Source organism: Fistularia commersonii, chromosome 15, assembly GCF_037954325.1.
Source record: "Fistularia commersonii isolate RoL2024-O1a breed Wild chromosome 15, RoL_Fcom_v1.0, whole genome shotgun sequence".
Lineage (NCBI taxonomy): Eukaryota > Metazoa > Chordata > Actinopteri > Syngnathiformes > Fistulariidae > Fistularia > Fistularia commersonii.
Genome location: NC_141298.1, coordinates 2,528,407 through 2,543,296, shown reverse-complemented (window position 1 = coordinate 2,543,296; position 14,890 = coordinate 2,528,407). Strand labels below are relative to the sequence as shown.

At 41.0% G+C, this 14,890-nt stretch overlaps 1 protein-coding gene across 2 annotated transcripts in view; it reads right to left on the bottom strand.

The window, feature by feature from the left end:
* Positions 1 to 7,934: 7,934 nt before the first annotated feature.
* znf438 (zinc finger protein 438) overlaps positions 7,935 to 14,890 on the bottom strand; it is a 59,377-nt gene continuing 52,421 nt past the window's right edge. For both annotated transcript variants that reach the window (XM_086160411.1, XM_086160410.1), the window contains one exon: positions 7,935 to 14,885. In XM_086160411.1, coding sequence (XP_086016537.1) covers positions 14,300 to 14,885 — 586 coding nt within the window. In that variant the 3' untranslated portion in view covers positions 7,935 to 14,299. The remainder of the gene's footprint in view (positions 14,886 to 14,890) is intronic.

Here is a 14,890-nt window from a genome sequence, read left to right as displayed (position 1 = left end):
ACAATCGTCTTTTCGTGTGTGTGTGTTTTTCTAATGAACCAATGTAGCTTGTCTTGTCAACCCACTGAGTCTCTGCAACTCACGTGTCCGAGAGTCTTTGCCTGCGCTGAACTCCACTAAGAGACTTTATATGTTTGCTATCTGTGTGGTCATATATAATTCATGATCTCCATTTTGAGAGTGACAGACGTTCGGTCAGACAAAAATGTTGGTCGGACAATTGGGGAAGAATATCATATCGAACTACACCACCGATGTTTGTCCCTGGTTCTACATATTCATTCTGCCACTTGAAAATTGATCTTCTACATACTCTTTATGCAGCCCAACACATTTTTTTTTATCAAACCATTCCGTCTCCAAATGCCCAATTTCCTTTTTTGGACAGGCTTCAAGCTCATAACTTCAAACATGAAAAAATAGCAAGTTAAAGTTGAAAATAAATTTTCAAAAAAGACATTTAGAAGATCTCCCCCACATTACCAAGAAATTACCTGAGAAGTTGACTTTTAAATATTAGCAGGAATGTCAGCATAAAATGTTTTCACAGAAATGCCCAGTGTATTTTCGGAGATAGAACTTTTTTGAAATCAAAACTGAAAGCACAATTTTCCCTCTGCAACCATTGACAAGTTTAAAATCAATATTTACCAAATTGTTGGTTTCTTTTTTTTTTTTTTTTTAGATGAACATTTCATTTTGCTTGCAAAACACATGAATGCTTAGTCAAACAGGGGTCTTGGAGGTTCTGGTGAAAAACAATTATAGGCTTTATCCCTTTTGACCTCATATGCAGAAAATAGATTCAAATTAGCATTTTTTTTTGTAAACGTCATGACTGAGATCACCCAGAGCTGTCTTTTTATGACAAAAGATGGCACGAACTGGCATAATCCTCAAATCTGAACTTCAACTGAGTCGCAGTGATGTACCTGCTGATCCTCCCGAGGAGTCTTGTTCCCTGCTCCGGAGCCACAGCGCGGCTCAAATCGATGCTTTTCTCCAGCCTCCCGTCATCAATTATTCACCTGATCAGCCCTGCTGCTCATTAGATGACTAATCTGGGAGGGCGAGACAGGGTTGGACGCTTTGAAACCTGAGACCGAGAGGCAGCGGGGAAACGGATGACAGGGATGGGATTGGATGGGACAGGACGGGATGGGAAGGGAAGGGCGGATCGCATCTCCAGATTGAAGGAGCTGCAGGGAGAGAACAAACATATGGGATGACCGATTTGTACATCTAAGTCTCAACAACCGTGAGGCTTTATAAATCATTGATGAAACTATAGAACCACTTTGAAGGCTGCTCACACGTATCACCCATGTATTGCGTGTGCTGGCAGAGTTGACACGGGTGTTAGTGTATCAAGACGGACTGGCAACAGAGCCACTGAGAGGGAAAGAAAAAACGGACTAAACGTTGTGCTCCTATTTCACTGAGACTGTTGTCGAACATCTGTGGTCATTGTGGGTCACATTTTAATGTGCCATAAATCTCTTCTGGCGTCCTCTCACTCATGACACTCAGACACAGATCAAGAATCCAATAGGCCCTGGAGTATAAAGACCCCCTCGCCCCACCACTACCACGGCCGCCCTCATCAGGCATCGTTTACAAATACTTCAACAGAATAAATTACATCAGCCTTACTAATCTCAGCTCAAAAAATATATGGGGAGGCGTTGTTTGTGCTACTTGTGCTACTGTTTGTGATCCTTTGTGACAATTCTTTATAATATTTCTCTTGAACTTCTCAAAAGCTGCCAATTTAGCAAGACCTCCGACGCCTCAAACTTTGTCGCATTACAACCAGGGTGCCGAACACGACGATTGCGGTCGACAAGTCAATCAAAATAAACTCTACCATACACGGGACATGGTGCAACGTAGAAATTAGTGAACCGCAGGTGACGGAATACACTACAGTACAGGTAGTGTGGGTGGATCACATGTCATTGAAACAATAACTGTTCGCCAATCATCAATCTCCACTTGACCGACATACAGTACGGCCAGTCAAAGATCTCGATCCAAATACTGTTCCACCACGACTGATTATCATTTGGAGATGTATAATAACTACTATCTGGACAATGCAGCTCCGTCGAACCATCATTCCTCTCCTTTCCAGTGCATACCTCCACCTCTCTAGATTCTCCTCTACCTGTTCTCTGCCCTCACCACAGATCACAATGTCATCTGCAACCATCGTGGTCCATGGAGATTCCTGTCTAATCTCATCTGTCAGCCTGTCCATCACCACTGCAAACAAGAAGGGGCTCAGAACTGATTCCACCTCCACCTTGAACATCTCCGTTATCCCTACAGCACACCTCACCACTGTCTCAGTTATCATACATGTCCTGTACCAGTCTAACATATTTCTATGCCATTCCAGACTTCCTCATACAATAACAGTTCCTTTCTTGGCACCCTGTCATATGCTTTTTCTGGGTCTATAAAAACACAATGCAGCTCCCTCTGGCCTTCTCTGTACCTCTCTATTAGCATTCTCAAAGCAAATAATGCATCTGTAGTACTCAGTGCATCAGAGTAAGGTAGGGGCCAAAAATGCTTTTGCATTGCAACACAGATTAAGTAAACGCATTATACTGTAGAACCTCAGCAAAAAATATATTTGTTTTCTGACTCCATTTGCAAACTGAAAAGTTTGCAAACCAGATCAATTTTTTCCCATTGACTTGAATGCTTATCCCATTGATGCCTTCTCTTTTTTATGGGTCCATTTGTGACAAAAATACAGACAAGAATTAAAGATAACTTTAACAATTATTGTGTTTCTGGTGTTCTCTCTCTTCTTGCCAGCACTTGTACTCACATTTCCTTTACTAAATCAGCATCCAAAAGTAGAACTTTCTTGCATATGAGACCCTCGCTACCACTCTCTCAAGCAAGCTGCCTTCATTAACCCTAACTCACAATCACGTTTCTACTTCTTCTAAAATTTTAAAACCTTTGCCTCATTGACATAATCACCCACATCAGCCATCATTAGTGCATCCTTGTTCCTCAGGATTGTATAGATGGTTCTCTTGGCCATGTCATAGTGCATGTCTCGATCTGTAACAACCTTGCTTATGTTGAGCTATTATTTCCCTGTTCAACTGTAATTCTTAACTTCTTCTTAACACCACTAGCACTAAGGCTTTAAACGTTTTGGTAGCCATAATTAAGGCCAACTTACAGAAAACAACTGTTATAAAATGAGGATACAACAATGATGACCAATATATACAACACAGAGTACCACACACGACTGCCACTAAGCGACAATGCCACATGGCGGAAAGTCCATGAGTTTGGTTGTGTGTTCGTGGACTGAGGTTTGTTCACGATTTGTTCTTGATTAGGGGCGTTCCTAAGCCGCTGTTCTACTGTAAAGGTAAATGAAAATATATTACGCATTTTTATTGTTGGTAGATTATTTTGAATAGGTCATATAAAAAGTAGCTCACAAGCCAAGAAAGTGTGGGTTTCCCTGCATTACATCAAACAAAGGGGAAAAAGGCATTCTACCCTGTGATTATAAGATATTTTCCCATAATAATGTTCTGACAAACTCCACACTCCTCAGCGTGTGCGGGCTTCGTCCATCCCTGAGGTCCTGGATCCCTGTTGTCAGGACATCAGCCGCCGTTGGGTCTCCGAAAGCGAAATGGTCCTACTTTGGGTTCCAGGCGAGCCATTCAGATAAACTCTGATGACTTGCCTGCGGTGTCTTCAAGAGACACCGCAGCTAGGAATCCTGTAGTCAGTGCTCACGCAGAGTTAAACTAGGAACGTTTGAGAGGAATCATACACATTGCAGATATCTTTTGCCATGGAGGAGGAAATCCCAACAGTGAGAGGATTTTGAGGAGATGAACTGTGGCGACCTGTTGACTTTGACTTTGGACAACATCATGCCATGGATACGACACTCGCAGGAACCCGAGAGACATGCCATCATCCTTGAAGGGAGAAGAGGTGAAAGACTGCAGAAGCCTTACAAATATTTTGCTGTAACTCATGGTGGTAGTTAAGAAGCTATTCAGAGGCAACACACTAGCTTTGAATGATATTCTTCCAGAGATGATGAAGGCCGGGAGTCATCTGGACTAATACTCCTCTTCCCCATGATATCAAGGTTATGGACAGTTCTGTTGTGCTGGCTTGTAGGTCAGGGTTGTGCAGATCAGTTCTTCCTACTACAGTTTTTCAAAGTACCCGTACATATGTTGATGTTGTCTAAAGGACTGTGGCGTACCCTGACAATGACTGGGGGGAAAAACTCAGGTCTCAGATAAAAACGGGTGCAGTGAGGCAAAGTCAAATTCTTAAAAATAATAAATAAGCCATATACCAGTGTATGATTGTAGCACCTGGACGTGCAGCATCTCACAAAGGCTCGGGCTTTACCAAAGGCTTTATCGGTTCTCTCGATAGAAACGTCTTTAAAAATTTGAGAAAATCCATTTGCCATAACATTTATCAAAGAAAAAAACAATAGACAACCAGAGACCGCAGGAAGGGATCACAGTTGTTGAGCTGTCGCCGACATCTGATTGGCCAGTATTAACGTCAGCCGGAGACAGCTAGGAACGGGCCGAAAAAGGTATGTTGCACCCATTAATGCAGGAGTTTCTGTATGTGATAACCACTTTGCCTCCTCATAAACACTTCTCTCATTCTTCTCGTAATTTTGAGAACAAATCCTGGGTTTTCCACGCCCTTTCTAAGACACAGTTACATTATAAATCATTAAAGGAACATTGTTTTAAAGATCTGGGAACAAAACCCAAGGAAGTTCCTGGATGAAAATAATGGGTTCAACATTTGAAAGAGAATACAATACTTGTTTAAAAGTGTGTCCAAAATATGTATTTGGAATGTACAAATCTCCCTGAACTGGGTATTATATCAAAAGCATGAGGTGAGCAAAAGCATTGAACTCGTCATGTTGCTGTGAACTGGCTGTTGTTAGCCAAAAAATTAAAAAAAGGGAAACGTGAACAAGTCCAGTGGTCTCTGTGGGACTTTGACGCAGTGACCCAATGAGCCTGGCGGTTCATCTGTCATCCAAAGTCTCCAACCACCCTGTTTGGCAGTTGAGGTTCCACATCTGGGTGGAATGACACCGGAAAGCGAACAGGTTAGTTCATTATTCCTGGAAAAACATCTTCAGGATTAAAATAACAGGTCACCTCCACTGACACACTTCCAGGATGTTGAGGTGGGTGTAGCACAAAGACTCTGACCTGAAGAAAGAAAAGAAAGAAAGCAAACTCCAGTTCTGCTTCTTCCCCACTGATCATCTAGAAGAGGCGGGAGGAGGTGGGGGGTGATGCTTTGATCTCCCCCCCCGTCCCCCTGAGAGCCACAGTGAGGTGGGAGTGCAGCGTGACGGCTGTGCTACACTTTACCTCTGATTAAAGGGAAATATGCATCACCGTATAGCGCTTTCCTTTTTATCTGCGCCTGCGATGTAGTGCGATGGCGATGCTAGATTGGGCCCCGGTATGTACTGATGTTGCTGCTTTATCTGAGTTCCGCCACAGTCGAAAAGCCAGCCGAAGTGGAGTCACTCTCATTTGGTACGTCGGGAGTCTTTCTGAAGTACTTGACGAAGTTCAAGCTTGTTGAGATGCTTGCGGGACTGACAGTTGCTCGAAAAGCCGAGCGCTCAATAAATGTGAAGGATCTGTGTCGCACCGTGTTATAGGTAATGACCTTGACGATAAGGGAAGAAATAAAAGAAGTACAGTGAGTGACTGCCATTACTTTGCGATGAATTTTTGTTTTAATGGATATCATCAGTAGTTTGGGAGCAGGAGAAGCAGGCAGAGAGGGGAAAGACAGTCCTAAAGTCATCTCAATTCATTAAATATGACACCATTACAAGGCAGAAAGCTTATATGCTGTTGTGCATTCCTCTTAAGACATGGCAAGTCATGTCGCATTCCTCTTTAGACTTTCAAAAATCATCTCTCTCGTGTTGTGCTTTTGAAACGTTTTTTCGATCACAGTCCAAAGAGATCAACTTTGGGGATAACAAAAGCACAATGCTTAAGCGATGGCACAAAAAAGATTCAACATTGACAGTTGACATAAATGGAAACCATTATGGCCTTTAAACACATTGAGAAGCAGAGCATGGATCAACTGTAAGCCTTTCTGACCTACTTGTCGTTTGGATTAGACACAACTAACTTGTTCAAATTTACAGTTGGGTCAACGACCAAGGGCAAACCATAGTGTGGAGGGTGAAATATTAGGCGGAACAGGATAGGTCAAGAATCCAAGCAGGGGTATTTAATGAAGACATTGGACACAGTCAATGTTATATAGCTTAAACTAAGAATTATAAATTACACCTTTTCTTGTGTTATTCATCATCTACTGCATCATCTACATCCAGACCTAGATGTGATCTACACTCGACGGGTCTCAAAGTGTTCTGATGATGATGAAGCTGACATATGGACAGAGGTGAAGCAGATGTAGCCTAATAAAAGCCCTTTGGCTAACCCACTTTGCATCCACTACACACCTTTCTGCACTGAAATCTAAATTAACCCCCTTCTCTTAATCCTCTCTGATCGCACCGCCCTTCACTCCTTCACGACACCTACACATATTATATGCTGGGTATACAGGATTTTGAATTTTAGTTTTTTTTTTCATTAGACATCTTGCATAATAATTATATAATAATTATTAATATAATTTATAATAATTAGTGTTATTATCATTCTTCTTATTATTATTAATAATAATGATAATAATAACATTATTATTTAATAATAATAACTTGTGGAAATTAGTGGCAAATTGATGTGGTGGCTTCATAACACAAATACATAAAGCTGATTTATTATCATGATATGGAGCTGAATGAAGATCTAATCATTCCATCAGAGTTTTGAGACGAAAACTTGGATCTAAACATCAATCGTTGAGAAATATAAAACTTCAAAGCATCACTGCATATTTGGGTAATAAGACCCTCAGAAGCAGTACTGTCCAATGAACATACAGTACAACTCTTTATGATTAAATGAGCATACTGATATTATAAAAGTCATCTACATTTGGCCGATGTCATAAATCCAAATAACATTGTACCTTGTTTCATAGATACATTTGATCTCACGGTTTACCCTTTCTATTATTATTATTATTATTATATTACAGTTGTGTTCTGTCCCATTACAACTATGTAGTGCTTCAGAGCTCAGTGACAACCCATAATTCACACTTTGCCCAGGAAACAATTATTGCTGCATTTGATTGTTGTTGGAAAAATCTAAATATATGTTGGGTAAATTTGATATATCTCTGTCTGAGTATTGCATAGTTTGATGCTTGTTCTAGTAATTTCATAAATTAGGATGCCAAATACACTAGTTGAATGGTACAGTGGGACAGTGGTCGGCGCCTCAGGGAAAGAAAGTCTCTGGTTCGATTCTAACAGGGGGCTTTTCTGTTTAGGAGTGTGCGTGTTCTCCCCAGGTCTGCGTGGGTTTTATCATACTGTCCAAAAACATGCAGTAGTGTCACCGACCAGATGTGTGAATGAGTGAGTGAATATGTCTGTGGCCCTCTGATCGATCCAGAGTGTACTGCGCCCAATCACAGCTAGGATAGGCTCTGACCTCCCCATGAGCCCGACTGCAGGATAAGCACTATAGCTACTGAATGAATAAACTTTTTAATCAATTTAATTTCTTTTTGTTATTCAACCAAGTATGCTACCAAGAAGTTGGCATACAAACAGAATAATTGGTTAATTCCTGTTTGATTGTGCTCAACTGGCTAATATTCTAATATTTTCAAAACTTAATCTTAAACAGTTAATTATAGAGGAAAACATTTTTGGGGGGGGGGGGGGGGGGGGGGTCTCACATTATAAGGAAACAGTCACAGTGTCCTCAACAAAGGATATCTTTATTCTCATTAACATCAGGTTCCTCAGTTACACAAACAGTCATGAACAAAAACACATTTAGCCTTTTTTCCTCTTGTTTGGACACAGCCAGCATAACGTGGGAGAGTTTTGTTTTCAGACTTGTGCTGATAGTCATAAGTATGTCTGTGTTACTACTCACTCTAAGCTGTAGTACAGCTAAGCGTGACTCTTAAATTGCGTCACTTCCTGGTTAGTGTTGAGGCTGTTGGAAATAAAAGGACAGACACTGATGAATGCCCCGTCGTTCCAACTACCCTGGTTCTGTGGTTCTGGTGTGCACATCAGTGCTGCACCCTTCATTCACAGTCTTGCATTTTGTGTCTCTACATGGCTTTTATTGCCAGGTTTGGCAAAGTGATCATTTATCTCTAGGTTTCCTTGCCCACTGTAACTGAACAAAGCAGCTGATTCACTAGTTACTCTATGTAAATATATCTCTCTCTCAATATATCTATATATATGTGTATATATATATCAATAGATTTAGTCTACATAGCATAGATGTATACTTTTGGTAGGGTATTTCTTTTTTTTTTTTAAAAACATTCAGGTACATTCACTTGACCCTGTGATATTATTTTCTTCATATGAAAGATAGACACAGACAAATGTTAACAGCTAATTTTCTCGCAGTCGCCTCTTGGCCGAGAAACAAGGGCGCTAAAAGAACCGAACATATCCGACGTTGCAGTGCTGGTTCTTTGAGGATCGACCACAAGCATCAATACACTAAAAGACCTCCGTATTAATCTAGAGTACAAAATAGCATATTTTTCTGAACAATATCAACTCTGGTCATACAGTCTGGGTGCACACAATTTCACAGGTGCATACATGAGCTGTTAACAACAACTGTACTAACTCAACATACAGTATTCTGTCAGTGGTTAATAAGCTTCAATGCAGAACTTACCTCTACAATCACTAGTGTGAAAAGACCCTTGGCATATCACAGAATACACATATAGGCAATAATAAACAAGTCAAGATAGATCTCGGCCTACAAGAACCATACTGATAAGCCACATAGCATTGTATTTTGTTTTTTCCTTTTTTTCTTTCGTTTTTATTTTTTTTTTTTCTTCAAAAGGCCTCAAGGATGTTGCTTAGTTGCTGGTTAGGAAAGAGCTACCCTATTCAGTCCATCCAGGAATCCGTCATGTTGTAAGCACAAACAGTGACACAAAGTTGTCTTATCCCTGTAAATTTCAATAGTTTGCGGTTTTGTTTTGTTTTCTTGGACCAAAAACGGCACTTTACCCAGAAAACTGCACTGATCTCTGAAGTCTCTCGTGCCGGTTGTCGAAACATACCATGTCCCCTTTCTGGTTTTTGGTTAAGATGCAAACAGTTCTTTAGAATTTTGAGGCTCGGCAAACTTCCGTGCCATACTTGGAACTGTATTCACATCAGAATAAGATTTTTGTCAATTTCAGTGATATAAAACAAGCACTACTTCTTTAAAGTTGTAACAGGTCCTCTGGTTTAATCACTGAAAAAAGGAAAATGCCACCTGAAAGCATTGCAACTTGCAGTGAGACTTTTTTTTTCATAGAAAAGATATAAATGAATTCAGGTGATTCTAAAAATTCTTGCAAAATCCTGGAGGGAATGTTCATTGGGCCAAGCTGTCAGAGAACCCAAATACCGCCATGAATCAGACATTTTTAAATATCCTTTATGGGGCCAGCATTTGAGGACTGAACAGGTAAAGATTTCCTCTGAACTACATTAATCCAAGGCCAAAAGAAACAATAAAATTACCTACCTGTCTGTCAGTAGACATCATGCCCTTGTTATGAGATTTGCTTTCACAGTTGACCCATATTGAAAAAAACAAAACAAAACAAAACACAAATTACACATGCTGACATATGAAAGAGGATATAAATAGGATTTCTAACCAAAAAAAAAAAAAAACCCAAGAGGGATTAAAAGATTGTCAATATTAAATAAGTGGTGTTCGGAGAGGGAATGATTTATTTATCTATTTTTTGTTGTGGATGCTGTTTGATAGTTTCTTTTCCTACACTGTGATTAGAAAATAGTAATTTTACTTCAAGTGATGGAAGCCTAATCATCAGACTTGTGGTGTACTGGCAGGATTAGGTGAGACGTTCCGACACAGGTAGTACAGAATATGAGAGAATGACCTGCAATGTTATTTAGACAAGATCTGGATGGCCGAGACAGTAACTGGGATACTTAAAGGTCCCATATCATGCAAAAATAACTTTTGTATGTAGATTTGCACCTACTGAGCTGCCACTAAAATAAAAAAGGAAGGGAAGGGGGAGCGCAGACCAGTTTGCTTGAGCCAACCCACTGATTTTTTGTATCTTTGCTCAACAGGTGATCCTGCTGGTTCCATCCAATGGTCCCAGCATCCGGAGCAGTAGGCATCGCGTTGGGAGTCAAATCAAAACTCATGTAATATCTCTATTTTCTGCCACTTGAAATGATGAGAAGGCACTTGGATCCACTTTTGCTAAAACATCACCTCCCCTTAAGCCTGCCATTTACTAGAAAAAGTCGGCATTATCTTAAAACCAAATTGGTGTTGAAAGGTTGCTGACGTGATCCTAACTGTTGTCAGCAGTTTAGCAGGTTACAGTACAAGTAGTTTGGGTTCAACTTCAACTAAGTCTTTTTTCCCCTTCTGTTAAATAGGTTCACAGCTACTGTGAATTATTATTCCACTTGGATTTAAAGTAACCTCGGTTTTCGGAACTGAATGATTGGATTCTCCATCTAATGCTCACTTTGAAAATGATAAAGCTACACTAAAACCCTACACCCTTTTGTTTGTTCTTTTTCATTTATGTGCTTTTGATTGCCAAACATACTCGCCAGTCACCAACGCCGACGGTTATATCAAGTCCTGCTCCTACTCAGTTTTCTTTTTGTATCAGCTCATTCATTTCACTTAATTTGTAGTCCCTCCCCCCACTTCCCTGTATCTTGATAACTACACTTAATTACAACCACTTAGTGGACCTTTTGTTCTATTTACAGTTTGGAACACCTGGTGGTCCTCTCTTGGTTCCCTCCTCTGGGAAAATGAGACCACAACCAGAAGCCCCTGACATGTGGGGAACCAACACAGGGAGAAGATGGTCCAGCAAAGCTTAAGGCTTTTTAGCTAAAACTATGTCGGTTTTCAATAGGAAGGATATTGACAGTTTAAGAGTCTGCATTAAAGACTGTAAATTTCAGTTTTGGGCTGCACCCACCAGAGTGGTATGCTGGTTTTTTTAAGCAACACACCCTCGATCAACCCACATAAAGCCATTAAAGACATTAAGGAGAATAATCTAGCCGTCGAGTGAGGATTTAAAGACTAGTAGGACGAAATGGTTGTACAAAGCCAGCATAAGGGGAAGATTATGGAAGAAAAAGACATCCCAGGGAGGAAGTTGGAAAACCAGCAGGTAATAATACCATGCCAGTGTAGTCTAGAGGCCTGAAGATCGTCTTGGGGTGACAGGCTCCCATTCTGGAGTGGACCAGAAATGGGTGATATATCCAAACTAGTTTTGTAAATAGATTTCATCAGCCTCACCGTTTGATGAATCACTGCATTGAGGCCACCCCATCATCTGTTGCTCCTCTAACAAGTAGCCCCCGCCACAAGTTTCTCTTGCTTATTCGCCAAAGTTCACATCCCGTCCCCTCACCCCTCAATCCTTCATTCCATCCCCCTGCTATCCTGCTCCAGTTGATTGCATCTGGGGGGTCGTGGCTCAGCGGTTTAGAGCCGTTGTCCTTGAAACTGTGCATTCCCGGTTAAATTTTCCGTGCTTCTCCTAACCTTGCCGAAGTGCCGTTGGGCAAGACACTGCAGAAGAATTTCCTGCAAGGGATTAATGAAGTAAAATCATTTTTATAAACAATCTCAGATGAGAGAAGAGCTTAGGAACATTGGGGTGAAGAAGGCTGTGGGACCAGCCAGCTTCATTTCGAGACTCCTCGAGTCTTGTGAGGACCAACTGAGTGCGACTTTTTTTTTTTTTTTAACTGGAGAAACACGTTTAGTCCTGGTGCCAAACACCCTACATCCTGATGACCTAATAGCTCTAGGTAAGAACCCGACCAATGAAGAACCTTGGAAGGCTGCTTTTTATCACATTTTTATCTGCCTTCCGTGTTTGGACGATACCATCATCTTCCTCCTTCCAACAGCCATACAAAATTTATTTCTGTAATTTTCCTAAGCTATCAACAAAACAGAGCCACCACTTCTACAAGATAGGTCGGAATATACAGGGATGGATCAGGAACTCACATCCTGGATTTTCACTGAGAGTTCAGTTACAAAAATCACAAGACTGCATCAAATATGGTTGTCTGCGGCACAAGAGGCCTTCTGGTACTTCCATGTCACATTTTACATCGCAAACCTCTTCCACAAGTCCCATACATGCCATCTCCAACAACTGTTATTTTCAGCCAGGATCATGGACTGGAACAACGCAGAGTACCGGCGGGCCAATGCATTGCTCTGCATAATTGTTTCAGAGGAACCAGCTCCAGATTGAAGTGGGAAACACCAGAGTTGGTGTTGGACTTCCAAAGGCATGCTCACTCATCCTCAACCAGAGACGGTGCTATCTTACATCTAAAAAATAAGGATGGATTCATTCATAACTACAACTGAAAATTACAGGGAGACCCAAAACATGCTCTAGCTGTTACTCCTTCATACCTGGTTTGACAAAGTGTTGTCATCCTCAATTTTGTATGGCGTAGAAAGGAGGAGGCTAATACCTCTCATACTAGGACATACTGAAATCACTGGAGAACTCTTTCAGTAACACTCCATCACCAAGAATTTAGGGGGTCCTCTCTTTCTGCAGTTTCCAGGATATACAACCAACATCGGTTCCTGGCAGATCCTGGCAGACCAGCACCAACCACCAACAGAAAAGGCTAAGAGTCAAAAGCACAAAAGCAATATTCTATGCCATTGGAGCAATTTATTCTTGTGTATTATTTTTGCATTATTATCTAATAGTACTGTTCCATTTGACTGCATGATGAGCAATAACGTTATGCCACATCAGTCTATATGAATATAACTGTCATATACTTGTTTTAAAAAGTCTCTCATAGTTTATGTTAAGTATTACTAAAACTTATATTTACACCTTCTGCCATTCATAAATTGCAATAACAATGCATTTTCCCAACTTTGAGACAAATAAAGGGGTATCTGATGTTCACGTAAGCCTGCACAAACGATATGACCTATACGAATTACACATGAATCATCACACCTAAGCACCGAAGACACTTAGGCGGGGAAAAAAATAAAAATAAATAAAAGAACTACATGGAGGCATGGCCAAAAGCTGACTATACTTCCTGAGTAGGCGTGCTGAGCAGCAGGTCATTTGCATTTTTTAAAGTGACTGACATATAAAACAGCTTGTCCTGAAAAGGTCCCAAACAGGGGAGGCAATATAGTGTGGAGTAAATACCTCTGAGTGGTATTTGAAGCACACAATTAATATGACAAGTGTTGGGGACCTCATGATAAAAAAAGAGAAAAAAAACTATTGAAAAGAAGCATGATATGGCACCTTTGATAAAACAGTTACTGTTGCATAGCATAAATAAAATGCCACTGTTATATAGATGGGTGTAAAATTCCAACAGGAGAATGGTATCTGGAAAAAAATCAAAACTACCTTCAAGGCTGAACAGCGCTAAACAGGTATGCCATGTTGAATTCTTGTCAATATCTTCTTGTCGTTTCATCCCCCATCCCTCACTCTCGGAGTGAAACATGTCCAGTTGCCACAACGAAGATTTTGACACGAATTCACCATGACCTGGATGACTGGATGACTGAATGACTGAGAATCTCCACAGACAGGTATGCCATGTGTTTGGTGATTTTCATGGATAGGTTTACTATGACAGCATGACATTTAATCATTCTTAAATAAACAGTAGAAAAATAGTCTAATTTGTTAAAACAATATTAAATACATATCTCGAAAACAAAATGAACTCCCAAAAAAAAAACAGTGCAATCAAAAGAGATGACATGAAAACAATAAGTTGTATAAATTTGGATTCTTTGAAAAGGAGTGAATTTCCCTTATGAACTGTAAAACAAAGATAATTTTCAAAATTTGCTGGATATGATTTTTATTTAAGTATCAATGTTCTGAATCTCTTGAGGTGAAATACAAAACTGGTGATAGAGCCCATAAGAGAAACACTCCTTCCCTTAGCTGCTGATTGATACCTGTGGGACCGAGCAGGTTAGAGGAATAGCTGTTACGATGGAGCTCCATAACCATCCAATAGTTAGGTTGGCTAATGGGGGCTTGGAGCAGGCGTGTCCAAATCCTCATCTGCCTCAGCTTCTTCCTGGTCAGAATAAGAACTCAGTGCGGCCCATAGAAGGCTGGGCTGCTCACAGTTGTGGCAACTCCTCCAGTGTTCCATGATTCCTTCTTTAGTGTCCAACACCTCGCGGCAGAGCACGCAGTTAAAGGCTGAACCGGCAGCGAGCAACCCAAGGCTTTCGACGCTGTCGGGTGAAGAGAAAGTCCCGCTGTTGTCCTCCTTCCTCCCCTGGTGGTGAGACGTGATGTGCCTCTTGAGCTTTGAGAAGGAGATGAACTCCTCATCACAGATGCCACACTTAACCAGGTTGCGCTTTTCATTGAGTTGCTGCCAGTAGTGAGCGGCGTGTTTTACGAGTTCCTTCTCGGCCTCCCGACCGCTGCGTAGAAGCTGGTCTTCGTGTAGTCTGATTCGGATCTCCTCCCCGTGCACGTAGAGCAGGTGCATCTTCATATCAGCAAATGTTGGAGTGATTGCCTGGCAACGTCCACATTTTATCTGCAGCTCAACGGGTTCTTCACGATCTTGCTCATCTGTATCTGGAGAGGAGGCCCTATC